The following is a 17,738-nucleotide window of genomic DNA, read 5'->3' as shown; positions in this document are numbered from 1 at the left end:
AAGTCACAACTCTTCCTCATTGCTACTATAAGAGCATGAGAAAGAGTGTTACACACAAGAGTTGCATAAAGTCAGCTGGGCTTACACAGCAGGCACAATGACTTCCTGATTCTGTCTGACAGTTTCTATACAAATTTCTGCTATAAATCGCTCCTTATAGCCTTTTATAACAACAGCAGCCAAGATATATAACCATACAAGTTTCCATCATAATAAATCCTGTTAATTGAGAAATTTTTTCCATCTGTTCCAAGTGAATGAAGATGTGGCTGCCTTGCGTATGTGTGCATGATGTGTGACCATCTATTCCAGGCAACTAAGGCAGAGTGGTTGTTTATACCTCGCCTTTGGAGTCATATTTATATATCTAGGATAGAAATTTGGTATTATATTTCTTAAGGGTCACATTTCATTTTGTTAGAAGCAGAAAATAGCATGGAAAATTCTTATATTAACGTTTTAGATTTTCCCCTTAATATTCTGTAATTATTTTTCTTTTAAAATATGAGGTTTATGATCTAGCCAAGTCTTTAACTCTTTTTTTGGCTCATACACAACTCTTCTTTGTTACTGTAGTTATTTTCATCACACATCTCCTTGATTCACATTTGAAAGTGCCTAGCCCATTGTTGGGGTTCAATAAATTTGTGTAGAGAGCTATCACAGTCTCGCATCTAAACCAAAAGCAAACATGTCTTGTAACAATGTAAAATTGTGTGATCGTTGTCGAAGTACACATTGTTATGCCAGGCAGAGTCAGAATGTCTGCTCTCTTACAAATGGCTTATTACTATTTTAAGGATTTTTCATTTTCACTTTTATAACTGAGTTCTCAAGAGAAATTCCTGGTCACAGTTTTCAGCTGTCTTGTATGTACTGGTTTGATGATCATGGGCATGTTATTTAGCTTATCTGAACCTCTTTTTTAAACTGTAAAATATGAATTTTTTTTGTTCGCAAAATTGTTTAGAGACTTAACTACAATTGATTAAGAATATGACATCTGTTCGGAGACACCAGAATTAATAACACTTTTTGATTTTGAAAAAAAAACACATGACATCTGGATTCTGGCAGACAGTAGTTAAACTGGTTCTTCCACTTAAAACCAGTGTGGCCTTGGTGATTATTCAGCCTCTGTGAGCCACAGTTTTCTCTTCTACATACAGTGATATTACCTATTTTAAATGTTCTGAAGATTAAATGAAATAATGCACATAAATAATTTATTAGCACAGTTCCTTTAATACACAAAGCTGCTAATGGTTACTGTCACTGATACTATTTATTTAAAAATATGTATAGACTAGTAACAGAAGAAATGCCCTGCAACCCTTAGGAGGTGGGCTGCAGCTGTGGGACAACCTGGGAACTGGTGAGCCGGCAGGGCAGCGGTGCTCAAGATCATGGTCAAGCTATTAGATGAATCTCTTAGAAGGATTCAAGGGATACAGAAGAGCTGTGGTGGTCATGGTGCCTCAGTATCCCTTTCTGTAAACTGTACATAACAACAGTGTTCATACCTATAAAGTGGAGACAGTGGTACTTAAATCTTAAGATTTTTAATGTGAAATTGTTAGGAAAATAAATATGAGCAGCAAGGAAAGAGAATAAGGCCAGTAAAGCCCACTAGAAGGGACTCAAAGAGTTAACCAATTAAAAATAGAAAGCTCAGGAGAGAGGATTAAAGATGCCAGCATGAGAGGTGAGACAGAGACCTCCTCCTAAAACCACATATAATACAAAAATATAATTAATACAACCAGTCCTGAAAAAGCAACAGGAAAGAAGGCTGCGCCAGACTGCGTAGACCTGGAGGTAAGAATAGACCTCACAGAACAGGGTAACATACCAAAGCTGTGACCCAGTGGGACCCAAGCCCTTCCCCCACCCCAGCTAACCAGAAGGAGGAAGAGAAACAAAGCCGGGAGGGAGTGGAGGCCTGGGACTGTTGAATACCCATCTCTGGAGATCTGCTCTGGGAGCATGAACCTACATTGCATGGTGCTCTGGTGATAAGTGGGGTTGGAAAGCTAAGACGGGTGGAATACCTGGAGAGACTGAGATTCTATCTGCTTGTGGAAAACAAGGATTCATACCTGGCTGATCTTGGTGGGCAGTCTGAGAGACTTCCTAACAGCAAGAGGGCTGCTAAAGGAGCAAGGATTGAACAAAGCTTACTGCTCAGGAGAAGGGACAGGTAAACAAAATTGTCCCTGTGCACTCTGCCTAGCAGGTTGAGAACTTTCACGATCTTCAGGTGCTCCATCCCCTTGGCTGAGTACCCAGCTCCAAGAACCCCCCACCATGATACACAGCCTGCTGTGCCTTTCTCCCAGCTAGCCCACACCTGGCTCACAAACCGGCAGTCCCTAGCCTGGCATCAGGCCAGCCAGAGGGAAGCCCTACCCACAGCAGCTACAAATGAAAAGCATAGAGGCTTACACCTGTGTGTTTGGCCCAAAGGGTTTTATCAGTGGAGATAGGCATAGCAGCTGGGAAGCAAGAAACAGCTCTTTTCTCCCCCCAGGCACCAGCACCATGACCCTGCGGCCCCCGACATCACTCCAGGGGCTAAGCAGCTCCAGAGAGTAGAGCTTATGGGCACTAGAGGGTGCCACATACAAATATGAAACATCAAAGGAACCTGGTTCCAAGCAAAATCCCAACACCAGAAGAAGGATCGAGTGAGACTGAACTAATAAATCTTCCTGAAAGAGATTTCAAAATAAAAATAATAAACATGTTCCTGGAGGTACAGAAAAATATTCAAGAACTCAGGAACAAATTTAGGATGGAGATCCAATTGAGGAACACAATGGAGAGTACTAAAAGCAGATCAGATATGGTGGAGGAGAGGACAAATGAAATAGAAATTTGAGAAGAGGAATGTAAAGAAGCTGAAGCACAGAAAGGAAAAAGAATCTCTAGAAATGAAAGAATAATGAGAGAACTGTGTGACCAATCCAAACAGAACAATATTTGTATTATAGGGGTACCAGAAAAGAAGAGATAAAAAGGGATAGAAAGTGTCTTTGAGGAAGTAATTGCTGAAAACTTTCCCAATTTGGGGAGAGATAATCTCTCAGGCCATGGAGGTGCACAGATCTCCCAACACAAGGGATGCAAGGAGGACAACACCAAGACATTCAATAATTAAAATGGCAAAGATCAAGGATAAGGACAAATTAGGAAAAGCAGCCAGAGAGAGAATAAGATCACATACAAAGAAAAACCCATCAGGCTATCATCAGATTTCTCAGCAGAAACCTGACAGGCCAGAGGGAGTGGCATGATATATTTAATGCAATAAAGCAGAAGGGCCTCAAACCAAGAATACGCTATTCGGCCATATTATCATTTAAATTTGAACGAAGGATTAAACAATTTCCAGATAAGCAAAAGCTGAGAGAATTTAACTCCCACAAACCATCTCTACAGTGTATTTTGGAGGGACTGCTATAGATGGAAGTGTTCCTAAGGTTAAGTAGCTGTCACCAGAGGTAATAAAAAGGGATAGACAAAAAGAGTACAGATTATGATACCTAATATAAAGAATGGAGGAGGAAGAAAAGGAGGGAAAAAAACCTTTACATTGTATTTGTGATAGCATACTAAGTGAGTTAAGTTAGACTCTTAGATAGTCAGGAAGTTAACCTTGAACCTTTGGTAACCATGAATCTAAAGCCTTCAATGGCAATAAGTACATACCTATCGATAATCACCCTAAATGTAAATGGTCTGAATGCACCAATCAAAAGACACAGAGTCACTGAATGGATAAAAAAATAAGACCCAACTGTATGCTGCCTACAAGAGACTCACTTCAAACCCAAAGACATACACAGACTAAAAGTGAAGGGATGGAAAAAGATACTTCATGTAATAGGGAGAAAAAAGCAGGTGTTACAGTACTTGTATCAGACAAAATAGACTTCAAAACAAAGAAAATCACGAGACAAAGAAGGACCTTACATAATGATACTTGGGTCAATCCAACAAGAGGATATAACCATTATAAACATCTGTGCACCCAACACAGGAGCACCTATGTATGTGAAACAAATACTAACAGAATTAAAAGGGGAAATAGAATGCAATGCATTCATTCTAGGAGACTTCAACACTCACTCACTCCAAATTACAGATCAACCAGACAGAAAAAAAGTAAGGTGATGGTGGCACTGAACTACACATTAGAACAGATGGACTTAACAGACATCTACAGAACTCTCCACTCAAAAGCAGCAGGATACACATTCTTCTCAAGTGCACATGGAACATTTTCCAGAATAGACCACATACTAGGCCACAAAAAGAGCCTCAGTAAATTAAAAAAGATTGGAATTGTATCAACCAGCTTCTCAGACCACAAAGGTATGAAACTAGAAATAATGCAAAGAAAATGAAAAATCCCACAAACACATGGAGGCTTAACAACATGTTCCTAAGTAACCAATGGATCAATGCCCAATAAAAACAAAGATCAAGCAATATATGGAGACAAACGAGAGCAATAATTCAACACCGCAAAATCTGTGGGACACAGTGAAGGCTGTGCTAAGAGGTATGTATATTGCAATACAGGCATACCTCAGGAAAGAAGAACAATCCCATATAAGCAGTCTAAAGTCACAATTAATGAAACTAGAAAAAGAAGAACAAATGAAGCCCGAAGTCAGTAGATGGAGGGACATAATAAAGACTAGAGCATAAATAAATAAAATCGAGAAGAACAAAACAATAGAAAGAATCAATGAAAGCAGGAGCTAGTTCTTTGAGAAAATAAACAAAAAAAGATAAACCCCTAGCCAGACATATCAAGAAAAAAAGAGAGTCTACACACATAAACAGAATAAAAATGAGAAAGGAAAAATCACTACGGACACCACAGAAATACAAAAAATTATTAGAGAATATGATGAAAAATTATATGCTAACACACTGGATAACCTAGAAGAAATGGACAACTTCCTAGAAAAATACAACCTTCCAAGGCTGACCCAGAAAGAAACAGAAAATCTGAACAGACCAATTACTAGCAACAAAATTGAATTGGTAATCAAAAAACTATGTAAGAACAAAATCTCTGGACCAGATGGCTTCATTTCTGAATTTTATCAAACATTTAGTGAAGACCTAATACCCATTATCCTTAAAGTTTACAAAAATAGAAGAGGACGGAATACTTCCAAATTCATTCTAAGAGGCCAGCATCACCCTAATACCAAAACCAGGCAAAGATACCACAAAGAAAGAAAATTACAGACCAATATCCCTGATGAACATAGATGCAAAAATACGCAACAAAATATTAGCAAACTGAATTAAAAAATACATCAAAAAGATCATCCAACATGATAAGCTGGATTCATCCCAGGGATGCAAGGATGGTACAACATTTGAAAATCCATCAACATCATTCCACCACATCAACAAAAGAAAGGACAATAAAACCATATAATCATCTCCACAGATGCTGAAAAAGCATTAGTCAAAATTCAACTTCCATTCATGATATAAACTCTCAACAAAATGGGTATAGAGGGCAAGTATCTCAACATAATAAAAGCCATATATGACAAACCCACAGTCAGCATTATACTTAGCAGTGAGAAGATGAAAGCTTTTCCTTTAAGATTGGGAACAAGACAAGGATATTCACTCTCCCCACTTTTGTTCAACTTAGTTCTAGACACCCTTGACACGGCAATCAGACAACACAGAGAAATAAAAGGCATCCAGATTTGTAAAGAAGAAGTTAAACTGTCATTGTTTGCAGATGACATGATATTGTACATAAAAAACCCTGAAGAATCCACTCCAAAACTACTAGATCTAATATCTGAATTCAGCAAAGTTGCAGGATACAAAATTAATACACAGTAATCTGTTGCATTCCTACACATTAATGGTGAACTAGCAGAAAGAGAAATTGGGAAAACAATTCCATTCACAATTGCATCAAAAAGAATAAAATACCTAGGAATAAACCTAACCATGGAATTGAAAGACCTATACTCTGAAAACTACAAGACACTCAAGAGAGAAATCAAAGAAATACCAATAAATGGAAACACATCCCATGCTCATGGATAGGAAGAATTAATATTGCCAAAATGGCCATCCTACTTAAAGCAATCTACAGATTCAATGCAATCTCTATCAAAATACCAACAGCATTCTTCAACGAACTGGAACAAATTCTTCTAAAATTCATATGGAACCACAAAAGACCCCAAATAGCCAAAGCAGTCCTGAGAAGGAACAATAAAGCAGGGGGGATCTCACTTCCCAACTGCAAGCTCTGCTACAAAGCCACAGTAATCAAGACAATTTGGTACTGGCCCAAGAACAGGCCTATAGACCAATGGAACAGACTAGAGAGCCCAGATATAAACCCAAGCATATGCGGTCAATTAATATACAATAAAGGAGTCATGGACATACAATGGGGAAATGACAGCCTTTTCAACAACTGTTGTTGGCAAAACTGGACAGCTACATGCAAGGGAATGAAACTGGATTATTGTCTGTCCCCATATACAAAAGTAAACTCAAAATGGATCAAAAACTTGAATGTAAGTCATGAAACCATAAAACTTAGAAAACAACATAGGCAAAAATATCCTGAATATAAACATGAGCAACATTTTTCCTGAATGCATCTCTTCAAGCAAGGGAAACAAAAGCAAAAACAAACAAGTGGGAAGGACAAAAAAACCATATAATCAAAACTAAAAGACTTCTGTACAGCAAAGGATACCATCAACAGAACAAAAAGACATCCTACAGTATGGAAGAATATATTTGTAAATGACATGTCCGACAAGGGGTTAACATCCAAAATATATAAAGAACTCATGTGCCTCAACACCCAAAAAAGCAAATAACCTGATTAAAAAATGGGTGGAGGATATGAACAGAGACGTCTCCAAAGAAGGAATTCAGATGGCCAGCAGACACATGAAAGGATGCTCCACATCACTAATTATCAGGGAAATGCAAATTAAAACCACAATGAGATATCACCTCATGATACTTAGGATGTCCAGTATCGAAAAGAGTAACAGCAGTAAATACTGGTGAGGATGTGGAGAAAGGGGAACCCTCCTACACTGTTGGTGGGAATGTAAATTAGTTCAACCATTGTGGGAAGCTATATGGAAGTTCCTCAAAAAACTAAAAATAGAAATGCCATTTGACTTGGGAATTCCACTCCTAGGAATTTACCCAAAGAATGTAATTTATCATATTCAAAAAGACATATGCACCCCTGTTTATTGCAGGACTATTTACAATAGCCAAGATATGGAAGCAACCTAAGTGTCCACCAGTAGATGAATGGATAAAGAAGAGGTGGTGCATATACATAATGAAATACTATTCAGCGATAAGAAAGAAACAAATCCTACCATTTGCAACAACGTGAATGGAGTTGGAGGATATTATGCTCAGTGAAATAATCTAGGTGAAGAAAGACAAGTACCAAATGATTTCCCTCATTTGTGGAGAATAACAATGAAGCAAAAATGAAGAAACAAAACTGCAAGAGACTCACAGACTCTAAGAAGGGGCTAGTGGTTACCAAGGGGGAGGGATGGTGGAGGGTGGCTGGGGAGGGAGGGAGAAGGGGATTGAGGGTATTATGATTGGCACACATGGTGTGGGGGCGATCATAGGGAATACAGTGTAGCACAGAGAAGACAAATAGTGACCCTGTGGCATCTTACTATACTGTTGGATAGTGACTGCAAAAGGGTATAGGAGGGACATGATAACATGGGTGAATGTAGTAATCACATTGGTTTTTCATGTGAAACCTTCATAATAATGTATATCAATAATACCTTAATAAAAAATATGTATAGACTAGCATTTTATTAGCAGTAAAATATTTGAATTGTGTTCTGTTTATTTAGTGGATTAGCTATTTTTAATGAATTTTATGTCTATTCTATATTTTAATGAATTTCATGATTGTACAAATAATACATGTTTATTGTAAAAAAGAAAATCAGATTACACAAATAAGGAAAGAGAAGAAAGAAAAACTGTCCTTATCTCTACCTTAAAGCAGTTTTGATTTTATATATATAAATATTTTTATTGAAACATAGTTGATAAACAATTTTATACTGGTTTCAAGTGTAAAACATAGTGATTTGACAGTTATATACATTATTAATTGCTCACCCCAACTAATGCAGTACTGTCTGGTGGACTGCCTATTTGAATGTTGTCTGCAGTGCTTGCATAGATTCTTTTTCTCATAATTACCATTAAGGATTTACTAAAAAGATATGTTATTTATAATGGTCAGATGACATTAAGGAACCTTTGCTTGTGGCATGCACATTCCCTTGATGTATGCCCAGGGCTTATAAAGACTGGATTCATTGTTTATTTGCTGTGTTTATTATATTTTTTTGTAGAAATAATTGTCGTTTAAAAATTTTATTTGCAATTTCCATAATTTTTATGTTTAACTTAATTTTAAGTTGTACCTAATACCCATATCATTTAAATTTAGTATTAGATATTTACTGAATCTAGCTCTCTCTCTCTATATATATAACATTTTTGGGTCAGTTGTATATTCCTGTATATTGTTTCTCTTTCTAAGTGTGTGTGTGTGTGTTTATATATAGGAAAAAAAAATAGGAATAAGTGATAAATACCTTTTACTTAAGAGAGTCCTGAAAAGCACTTTTCTTAAAAAAGGTATGCCCTTGCATTATGTCAATTAATATTAAAATGTTTCTGTCTCATATACTAGTAACTAGACCAAGTTGTTCCATACCAAAGTTGCAATGTAGAAGAGGGTTCTCAACTCTGGTTGTACATAATTATCACTTGTGGAGCTAAAAAAAAAAAACTCAATACCTAGTACTACCTCTAGAGATTGAGACTGTTGGTGTACCAATGCTTCCTGGGCAGTTGACTGATAAATCTTGCTTACAACACAAGCCAGCCATTTGGATGAACTCATCTCAAGAAGACTGTTCAAAGAGGCTGGGACTTTTAGGAGGCAAAATCCAAAGAGGAAACATGCCCAGTGGAAGTCAGCTCTTTAAGCTTTTTCTTAAATAGCCTGAAAATGATGTCCCTTAATACCGTGGCCCAGTAAGGATCCTTCGGCCTGATGGTTTCTACTGACGCTCCTCTTTGGGGGAGTGAGAGAAGTCCTGGCCTTTTTTTTTTTTTTTTTACCCATATCCACCCTATTTCCCAGGCAAACTATTACACCAGCGTTCTTATGTATTGATTCTAATTGGTATTAAAGAGGCTTTTCTTAGCATTATGCAGCAGCACCAGTTTGGAAATGCGTCAGTCAGGAGTGCCATTCTTTGGTATTTTCTAGGATTAGTTATATCATATATTTTTATATTAAGCCATGGAAGAAACTGTAGTGCTTTGATATCTATCTTGATTAGTAAATGTCTACCTAGTAAGGAAATCTTTAGAGAATAATCAACTTGTACAAAAGATAATATGGAGGATAAGATCCATAATTCATCATGCCACATCTATATATGAAAAGAAGAACAAGCACATGTTTTGATAAAACATCTTTAATAGCTTTATTGAGATATAATTCACATACCATACAATTTAATCACTTAAAGAGTACGATTCAGTGATTTTTATTATATCTGCAGTTGTGAAACCTTCATTACAATTTCATTTTAGAATATTTTTGTTTCCTCATTAACTGTCATTTCCTGTTCCATTCTCCCACTCCATACTCCCATACCTCAGCAACTACTAATCTACTTTCTGTCTCTATAGATTTGAGGTCACATGGTAAATTTAATTTTTAAAGAAACTGTCAAAACAGTTTTCTCAAGTGGCTCTCCCATTTTACATTCCCATTAGCAATGTTTGAGGGTTCTAGTTTCTCCATATTCTTACTACACCTAATTTAGTCTGTTCTTTTGATTATAGCATTTTAGTGTATGTGTAGTAGTATCTTGTGGTTTTAACTTATATTTAGTAGTGATTAAAGGTACTGAACAATTTTTCATGTGCTTCTTGGTCTTTCCTAGATCTTCTATGGAGAAAAGTCTGTTTATTTCCTTTGCCCAATTTCTAACTGGGTAGAATATTTTGATCTAATACTCATGTTACATGTTATGTTTTGTGACTACTCATTTTTCCTCAGATATTTCCTAACTATTTGCTAGTGATTTTTTTAAGTAGTTGTGATATTCTATCAATTTGGATAAAATGTAATTTTCTATTCATAACACTTTTTACTTCCCTAGGTCACATTGCAGAGTCGAGTGGCATTGCAAAAAGCCAAATTATCAATCTACGTGCAGCCACCTTTAGTACTGACCAGTGATCAGTTCACGTTTGAATATATAGGTAAGTATTTTGTTTTGACCTAAAGTCTGTTATGAAGGGAAACTTACTTTAATTACAAGTTTTTGTTATTAGTTTCTTTATTTCATGGCTATATTTCTTATCTGAGTAGCGAGACTGGTTAACTTCTTAAAATCAATGATTGTGTTGTTTTGTTGATATTTTTGCTCCAAGCATCAAGCATGAGTGATGCTTTTTATTTTTTAAAGCAAAATTCAGTGAATGGTTGTTGAGCTTAAGTAATTACAGGTGTCCAAGTGCTTTCCTTAACTAGATGGACCAGTAATTGTACTTAAATACTATAATTTGGAAGCCTTTCCTTATTGGTGTTTCTCTAGTGAGCTGTTTATTGAATGGGTAATGTTCGAAGAAAGAATATTGACTTTGGAGTCTGGCCTGAGTTTGAATCTTGGCTCTGATGTTTACTTGATGTGTTACTTTGAGCAAGCTCTTTTAGTGATAATTACTGGGACCCTCAGTTTTTTAATCTTCAGAAAGGGGATAATCATATCCATCTTGCAGGGCTGCTTTGAGGATTTAATTAGAAAATGAATCTATGTAAGATATCTGTAATACTGCCTAAAATAGTAGAGGGGTTGTAAATGCAACTCATCGCATAGACTCTCTCGTCCCCTTCCACTTACATTCAAATTGTCATAGTCCTGCTAAAATGATTTCTAAGTTATCTTTCAAATCTCTTTCTTTCTTTGTTTATTGTTTCTGTTCACTGGATATTCTAAGTCTAATTCATGAAGCCAAGAACATATCTCTCTATCTTGCCTTTGTATAACCAACCCTTACCTGAGTGCCTGGTAGATAGTAGGGACTCAATAAATATTAAATATTCATTGAATGAATGAATGAATGAATGGTTGAATGTTTGAAGTAAATTTGTGGTAGATGATATTCAGTCATTGGATTATCACTTCATTTTCTAATTTTCCACAATACTTCAAATTCGTCTTTATAAAACACATTCTGAAAATTTTATTTTTCCAGTTAAAAACCTCTTATGGCTTTATAATGCAGGTTGGCGGTTAAATACATGAGTACAGAAAGCTGTGCACAATATGCTAACTAACTACCATTGTAGTTATCTCCAGTCTAATCCCCTACTTCCATTTTCTCTTACAGTCTCTGCTCTGGCCATGATGAAGTACCATTCCTACTCCCAAACTCTCTTGCCTTTTGGTGTACGTTTTTTCTGTTTATGCTGCCAATTCACCTGAGTAAAGAGAAGCAGTGGTGTAGAATGTTAGGCACTCTTGTTCTGGAGTCCGTTCCCAGTTCTGCATTAGCTAGATGACTTTGGGCAAGCTTCATCATCTCTCTGTAGCCATTTTCCTCATGCACAAAAAATGGGGACAATGATAGTACCCGCCTTGCAGGGTTGTTGTGAAGATGGAAGGTATTAATCCATAAAGTGCTTAGGACAGTAGCTGACATGCAGTGTTTGCCTCTTTTAATTGTTGTTAATAATAGCTGTACAATATAATGTAACATATTACTTTCACACTGCTTGCAGCACCAGAGATGACTAGAGCAGTAGCCTTTTCTATTTTTGCGAAAGGAAATTATACACCACCAGAATTGGAAGGAAATGCTGTTGTTTCTTATTCCAGACCAACAGGTAAACATACAGTTGTCACAAATTTACACATTGTAAAATATTAGATGAAAAAATATTTTTTTTGCTATTAAATAGAATTGTATATCCAAATTACTTTTATGTGTTATAAATAATTAGGATAAGTGTATTTAGCTGCTTTCCACCTATAATGTTTGATTCTCTTTTCAATTAATGGCAAATATGATATATTTTAATCCCACTAGAAGAATGGTATCTAGTCATACTTCATTTATTTGAACTAAGGATAAAAGTCTAGTCTGAATTAGTGAAAAAGACTATTATGGATACTCAAATATTAAGGCAATATTCAGAGTTTCAGACACTGTTTCAGTGACCAAACTCCTTGGTATCTCATGTGTTAAAATATTTAAGGACAGATCTACTGAAATTTGATCTGTATTTATTTAGGGAACTCTTTAAAAAAAGTTATCTTTAGTCCAGTTGAGATTCAATTATTATAAATTTTAACTTAGTTTGGTCAAATTTTATAGTTTTTTCATCTTTAGTGAATCTTTCATAGTAACAATTTGACAATCAATTGATTCATAGAGTAAGAATAATCATCGCTTAAAAAAAATTAAAAGTGTAACTGATTACAGGGTATTTCAGCAATATTGCATTTGTTTTTAAAACATTTCTATAGTTTTCTTAGTTTTAAAGGATTTAAAGATGGTATTCATCTTTTTTTTTCCACCTCTATTGATGCCCAATTTGCTTATTTAGCAATGTTTTTAATAATTGTAGTTTTTATTTTGCCTAAGCGATTTTTCTGGCTTCTGCATTGACAACTCTATGCTCTTAGATGATTTTATAACTTTAGTATATTTTCAAATTTGTTTCTTCTGCATTGTAAGTTATTTTGCTTTAAATTGTTTAAAAGTTCATTTTTAACCAGAAGTGACCACGTCAATCATTTCCCTATAGTTTAAAAATTTGGGGTTGCATAAATATTTCATGTTTAAATGGCTTTCAGAAAGAAATATAAAACTTCCATAAGGGATCAAGGAATAATGGACGTTTTAGTTGGTTTTATATCTGAAAAGAATATTGAAATTTGCAATGTTGTTTTAATTTAAGTTATGTTATAAAAATGTAAAAATATTTGGCTGAAATGTATAGGTCATTTATCATTAATTGAACATCTCAATAACTGTAGGCATTTTTATGCTTTTTATCCTTGTTTCACTTTGAAAATATAGTCATAGGTATTGATACCTTAACTCAATTATTTCATTTATTTTCAGAGAAAAGTAGAGACAATGATCAAAAATAAATTTAAAATGGAGAAATGGCTTACTATAGCTTATGGACAAAATGCATAAAAATTCATTATGTTATAAAATAGTCCAAGTTTATGGCTGCACATACCATTTTTAGCTCCTACATTAAGTAGATTGTAATTATTGATAAACCTAAGAGCATAGGCATTAAGTGGTTGAAATTAATTAGAAATTAAAGTAAAAAAAAGGTCTATAAAAGTAAAAGAAAAGCAAGACAAGCCAAAAATCTAAAAAAAAGGCAGTACTTCACGGTAGTATCTACTGACTGAAATTATAAGGAAGACTAACTAGAAATATTAATATTATATATTTGGTCTTTCACTCATCTTTTCTTTCAACAGTTAATGCTCTTGATTCCATTTACATTTGAATCTCATTTGCTGTTCGGCTAGGTCATGTTTCTTTACCTCATTTACACTGGAATAACACACTCATGGACTTCTAAGAATACAAATGCAAATATATTGTTAGATTTGACTTATTCATGTTATACTCTTCAATTGTGAACTGGCTTATTTTTATGGGAGGGTCATTTAAAACATTTGCAAGAATCTTGAAACTTTTAATATATATTTTTAAGCAGATTGTATTAAATGTGTGTTGTGATTTTACCAGAGATAATTTGTGCATTCTTTCTCTTCTATCCCTTTTTTGCATTCCCTCTGATGGGTAGATCGAAATCCTGATGGTAAGTAAAAAGATAATTTAGAACAAAGTGAATTTCAGATCTGAAATTGGTCAATGTTTTAAATTGGCATTATACCATAAATAAACATTGGACTCCTATTTTAACTATAGAAACCTCTTTAGTATGATTCAGTGTCTTGATCTAGCTATGGAGAGGATTGTGGATGATTTCTCTTATAGAAACTTTATTATTCACTATTGTTTGAAGCTCCATGACTTTTTTGGAAAAAACCAAAACCCACCCCCCTAAAAAAAATGACACAAAACCCCCAAAGATGTTACTGACTACTTATTTTTGGAAGTGATTGGTGATTTGCCTGTGTGCTTTATCATATGTTACTTAAAGAAAGAGTAGGGAGAAGAATAGTGTTTGTCACTGAATTCTAAATCATTTTTTTCTATATGCCCCAAAAGATCCACCTCTTTCTCCAATCAGAATGTCAAGAGTCCTTATTCTGTGGGCCTATTCCTTGTCTTGTTTGAAATTTATAGGGGGTGTCATTAAGGGTGTGACTCCTTGAAATTGCCTGGATCAGTTAATTTTTACCCACTTTGTTTTCCCCAAATCCTTTGCTTATGCCTGCTATAATACTTAATATAATATGAATTTTATTAAGTTTGTTCCTTAGGTTCCCCTAGGAGAATTTGAGTTCCTTGAGAGCAGGGTTCAAGAACTTAGCTTTGAGTTGCACATAATCAGGGTACTCTAACAGGCACTCTAAACGTCTCTCCTATTTTATTTTTCTCCTAGACACAGTCTTAATTTGGTGGTTTATCTTAGTTTATTAGCTATTTTATGATAAATATTAGATAACAGTAATGAGTAGTAATTAAATAAAATACTTAAGTATAGTTTCACGGGATGCCAATAGCCTGAGTTGCACAGTATCTGGAAGATGAAAATATATTTACATGATAAAGATTCTAAAAGAAGTATTTAGCTTAACAACATAAAACGTATTTGTCAGATGGGACTTAGGCTATTAAAATATAACCTATTGTTCATAATAAATATTTACATTTTACTTTGCAAGATTGTAGTAACTGATGAGATTTTGTACTTTATAAAATACCATAGTGTCATTTAAATGATTTAAGTTTTAAAAAATCAGGAATGTTGCTGTTGAAAGAAATTTATTTCCTCTTACTGTAAATGCAGCCCAGACCATGAGAAGTCACAGTAAATGGAAATTTTAGTATTTAAAAGCTAAAGCTGGTTTTAATAATCTCATGATATATTTTAAAATTATAATTAAGCTTTAGGGAGTAGAGTTGAAATATTCAGCTTCACCTAGTTGGCATGAAAATAATATGTTGCCACTTAGATCTCACTTACCCACAAGGCTTCATATTTCAAAGGCTATTCCGTTTTATTGGCCTGATCTGTTCAGGCTCTTTGCAGATAAGCAGTCCTGTTTTTACATGTGGAAAAAGAGAAGCAAACGAGATTTTATGTTGTCCCATAAGAGTTAGTCTCCATTATTTCTGCATTAAAGTTACATGACATGGGTAGTGTAAAACATGACTGCAGATGGAGCACAGTACGTAGCCAGACATAACAGGAAAGGATCGAGGAAGTTCTGGCTACTAGACATTGCTACTGCTTTGGGGTTCCTTGTTTTCAGTGTGAAATGACTATAGCAGGCTCTTGGAAAGAGTTCTATAGGCATTATATGGATGTATAATATATAGATATAGTTATTCTACTCTGATATATATGTTCTTTTTTCTTTTTTTTTGAAACGCATTTTGGCTTCCCTTTTGACAGTGATCCTGGACTCTTGAGTGTGCCAGGTGTGTTTAGGGGGTTCCCTTCCTGGAGAAATTGTTCTGTCAGGAGTGGTTTGATGTGAATTTTTTTCTCTAAGTGTTAAATAATTTTGTGATTAATTGTACCATAGTAGATGTGACTCTCCATTTCCTATAGTAGGTTGGAAGGGTAACTGTTTAAAGGAGAGTGATTATATTTAGTAAAAAACTGCAGACCAGAGTCAGTCTGATGAACGAGTAGGCCAGTATTTTGAGTATTATAAATAACCATTTTTTTTCTTTTCTCTCAGCATAACTAACAGTCAGAGTTGAATAAGCCACGTATAGAGACTGTTGTACCAACTACATAGAGAAAATATTATAGGCACAGTTAGGCTCAATTAGGCTCTTTCAACTAGGTTGGAAGCTATTCTACTGGCAACTTTGAAAACTCTAAATACATTTAATTCTTTCCTTATTACAGATACACACATGTATATATTCACACCTACCTCTATGTGTCTCCGGTTTCATGTTCTTAGAATCATGGCCTGAAGAGTAATTGGTAGCCAGATTTACATTTCAAGTTACATTTCAAGCTTCTCAGGAAAATGTAGATCTCAATAGAAATGTGCCTCTGATAAACCCCATGTTTAAATACTAGAGATTGTATTTTCAAATGCTTGGGTTTTAATTTGATTGGAAGTAATATAAAATACTGGCATTCTTCATTTTTCTTTTTGAAGATGTGGTTTCCTAAAACTGGTTTCTAAAGGATTTCATATTTTTTTTTCTCCTAATGGTAAAGCTTTTAAAGCTGCCATCATTTAAAAAATAGCCGTAATCATTTTATTAAGTATGAGTGTCATCATTTTTCAAAGTAATGCTTTCCAAATGTCCTATGAAACAGGTTTACAGTTCTTGGAGAGAAGAGAAATTCTGGAGGAGTTCTACAAATCTTAGCAATTGCAGACCATTGCCCTAGTGTGTGATATTGTCATTAACTGACCTAACTGAATTCTGATTTGAGTTATAATGTATTTCCCTTCTTGGGTTTATTAGTGCTTGCAATCCATTTGTTTCAGTTTCTAAAAACATACGTACACCAGCGGTTTCTTTAGCTTTGAGTTCTTGGAGGTGTAGGGTAATACTCTCCAAATATATAGACTCAGTAACATAAGGCCAGTGTTGTTGATCATGATTGATTTTTTTGCCACAAATTTAATCATTACCTAGACCAAGTGAAGAGCCACAGTTTGAACAGTACAGTTTTACAAGAACATTTACAGCCAGTTTTGTTTGAACAATTAGCTCAGATTTTGGTTGAAAGTTCATAGGAGATAGCTTTTTTTTTGTGCATATACAGAATTGTCAGAAAATGAAGCATTTTTTTTTCTGTTTTTCATTCATTAAAGAATGAAGGAAATGGAAATTGGTTTCAGTTTCCTTATTTTGTCCAGACTGTACCTATTATTGAGGCTATAATTTATGTATTGTGGAGGAAACGTAGTAGGTATACTTCCATAATTTGAGGGTATATGGAATATATAAAGTTGGAGAAATATTGCTTTCTAATTTTTTTGTGGTGATATTGATAGTTGGGGTTTTAGTAGTCGCTTAGATCATGTTACCATAATATTTTGAGTCAAAACATTTCATCATTGTAAAGTACAAATACACATGCCTCTAAAACCTCAGAGAATGTGAGGAAGTAATACCCTGGGACTTTTCTGAAGAGACACCAGTTATAATTTGCATCTAGGATTCCACAAGAACTGAATTTTACATCTGTTAGTTATGAGCAGAAAAACTGAGCTATGTAATTTGATGGATAATATATTATGTTGAAGAGAATGACAAATATGCCCCACATGCTCTGAAAAAGTATTTAATTGACCTCATATATCCACATGCTTGCCATTGCTGATCTCTCACTATCCTAGTAAATAGTACTGAAACATGTGCTTCACAATTGGATGTAGAGTAGGCCGCACAACTCCAACTAGCATTACCAAAATATACTG

General features: G+C 34.9%; 1 protein-coding gene across 6 annotated transcripts in view; it reads left to right on the top strand.

The window, feature by feature from the left end:
• The window catches only part of BBS9 (Bardet-Biedl syndrome 9), a 479,017-nt gene that overhangs the window by 225,504 nt on the left and 235,775 nt on the right, over positions 1-17,738 (top strand). For all 6 annotated transcript variants that reach the window (XM_073238618.1, XM_073238620.1, XM_036990555.2 and 3 more), the window contains 3 exons: positions 10,269-10,371; positions 11,894-11,998; positions 13,952-13,966. In XM_073238618.1, coding sequence (XP_073094719.1) covers positions 10,269-10,371; positions 11,894-11,998; positions 13,952-13,966 — 223 coding nt within the window. The remainder of the gene's footprint in view (positions 1-10,268; positions 10,372-11,893; positions 11,999-13,951; positions 13,967-17,738) is intronic.

Source organism: Manis javanica, chromosome 6, assembly GCF_040802235.1.
Source record: "Manis javanica isolate MJ-LG chromosome 6, MJ_LKY, whole genome shotgun sequence".
NCBI lineage: Eukaryota > Metazoa > Chordata > Mammalia > Pholidota > Manidae > Manis > Manis javanica.
Note: the sequence above shows the minus strand (reverse complement) of the source record. Positions and strands in the feature narration are given on the sequence as shown.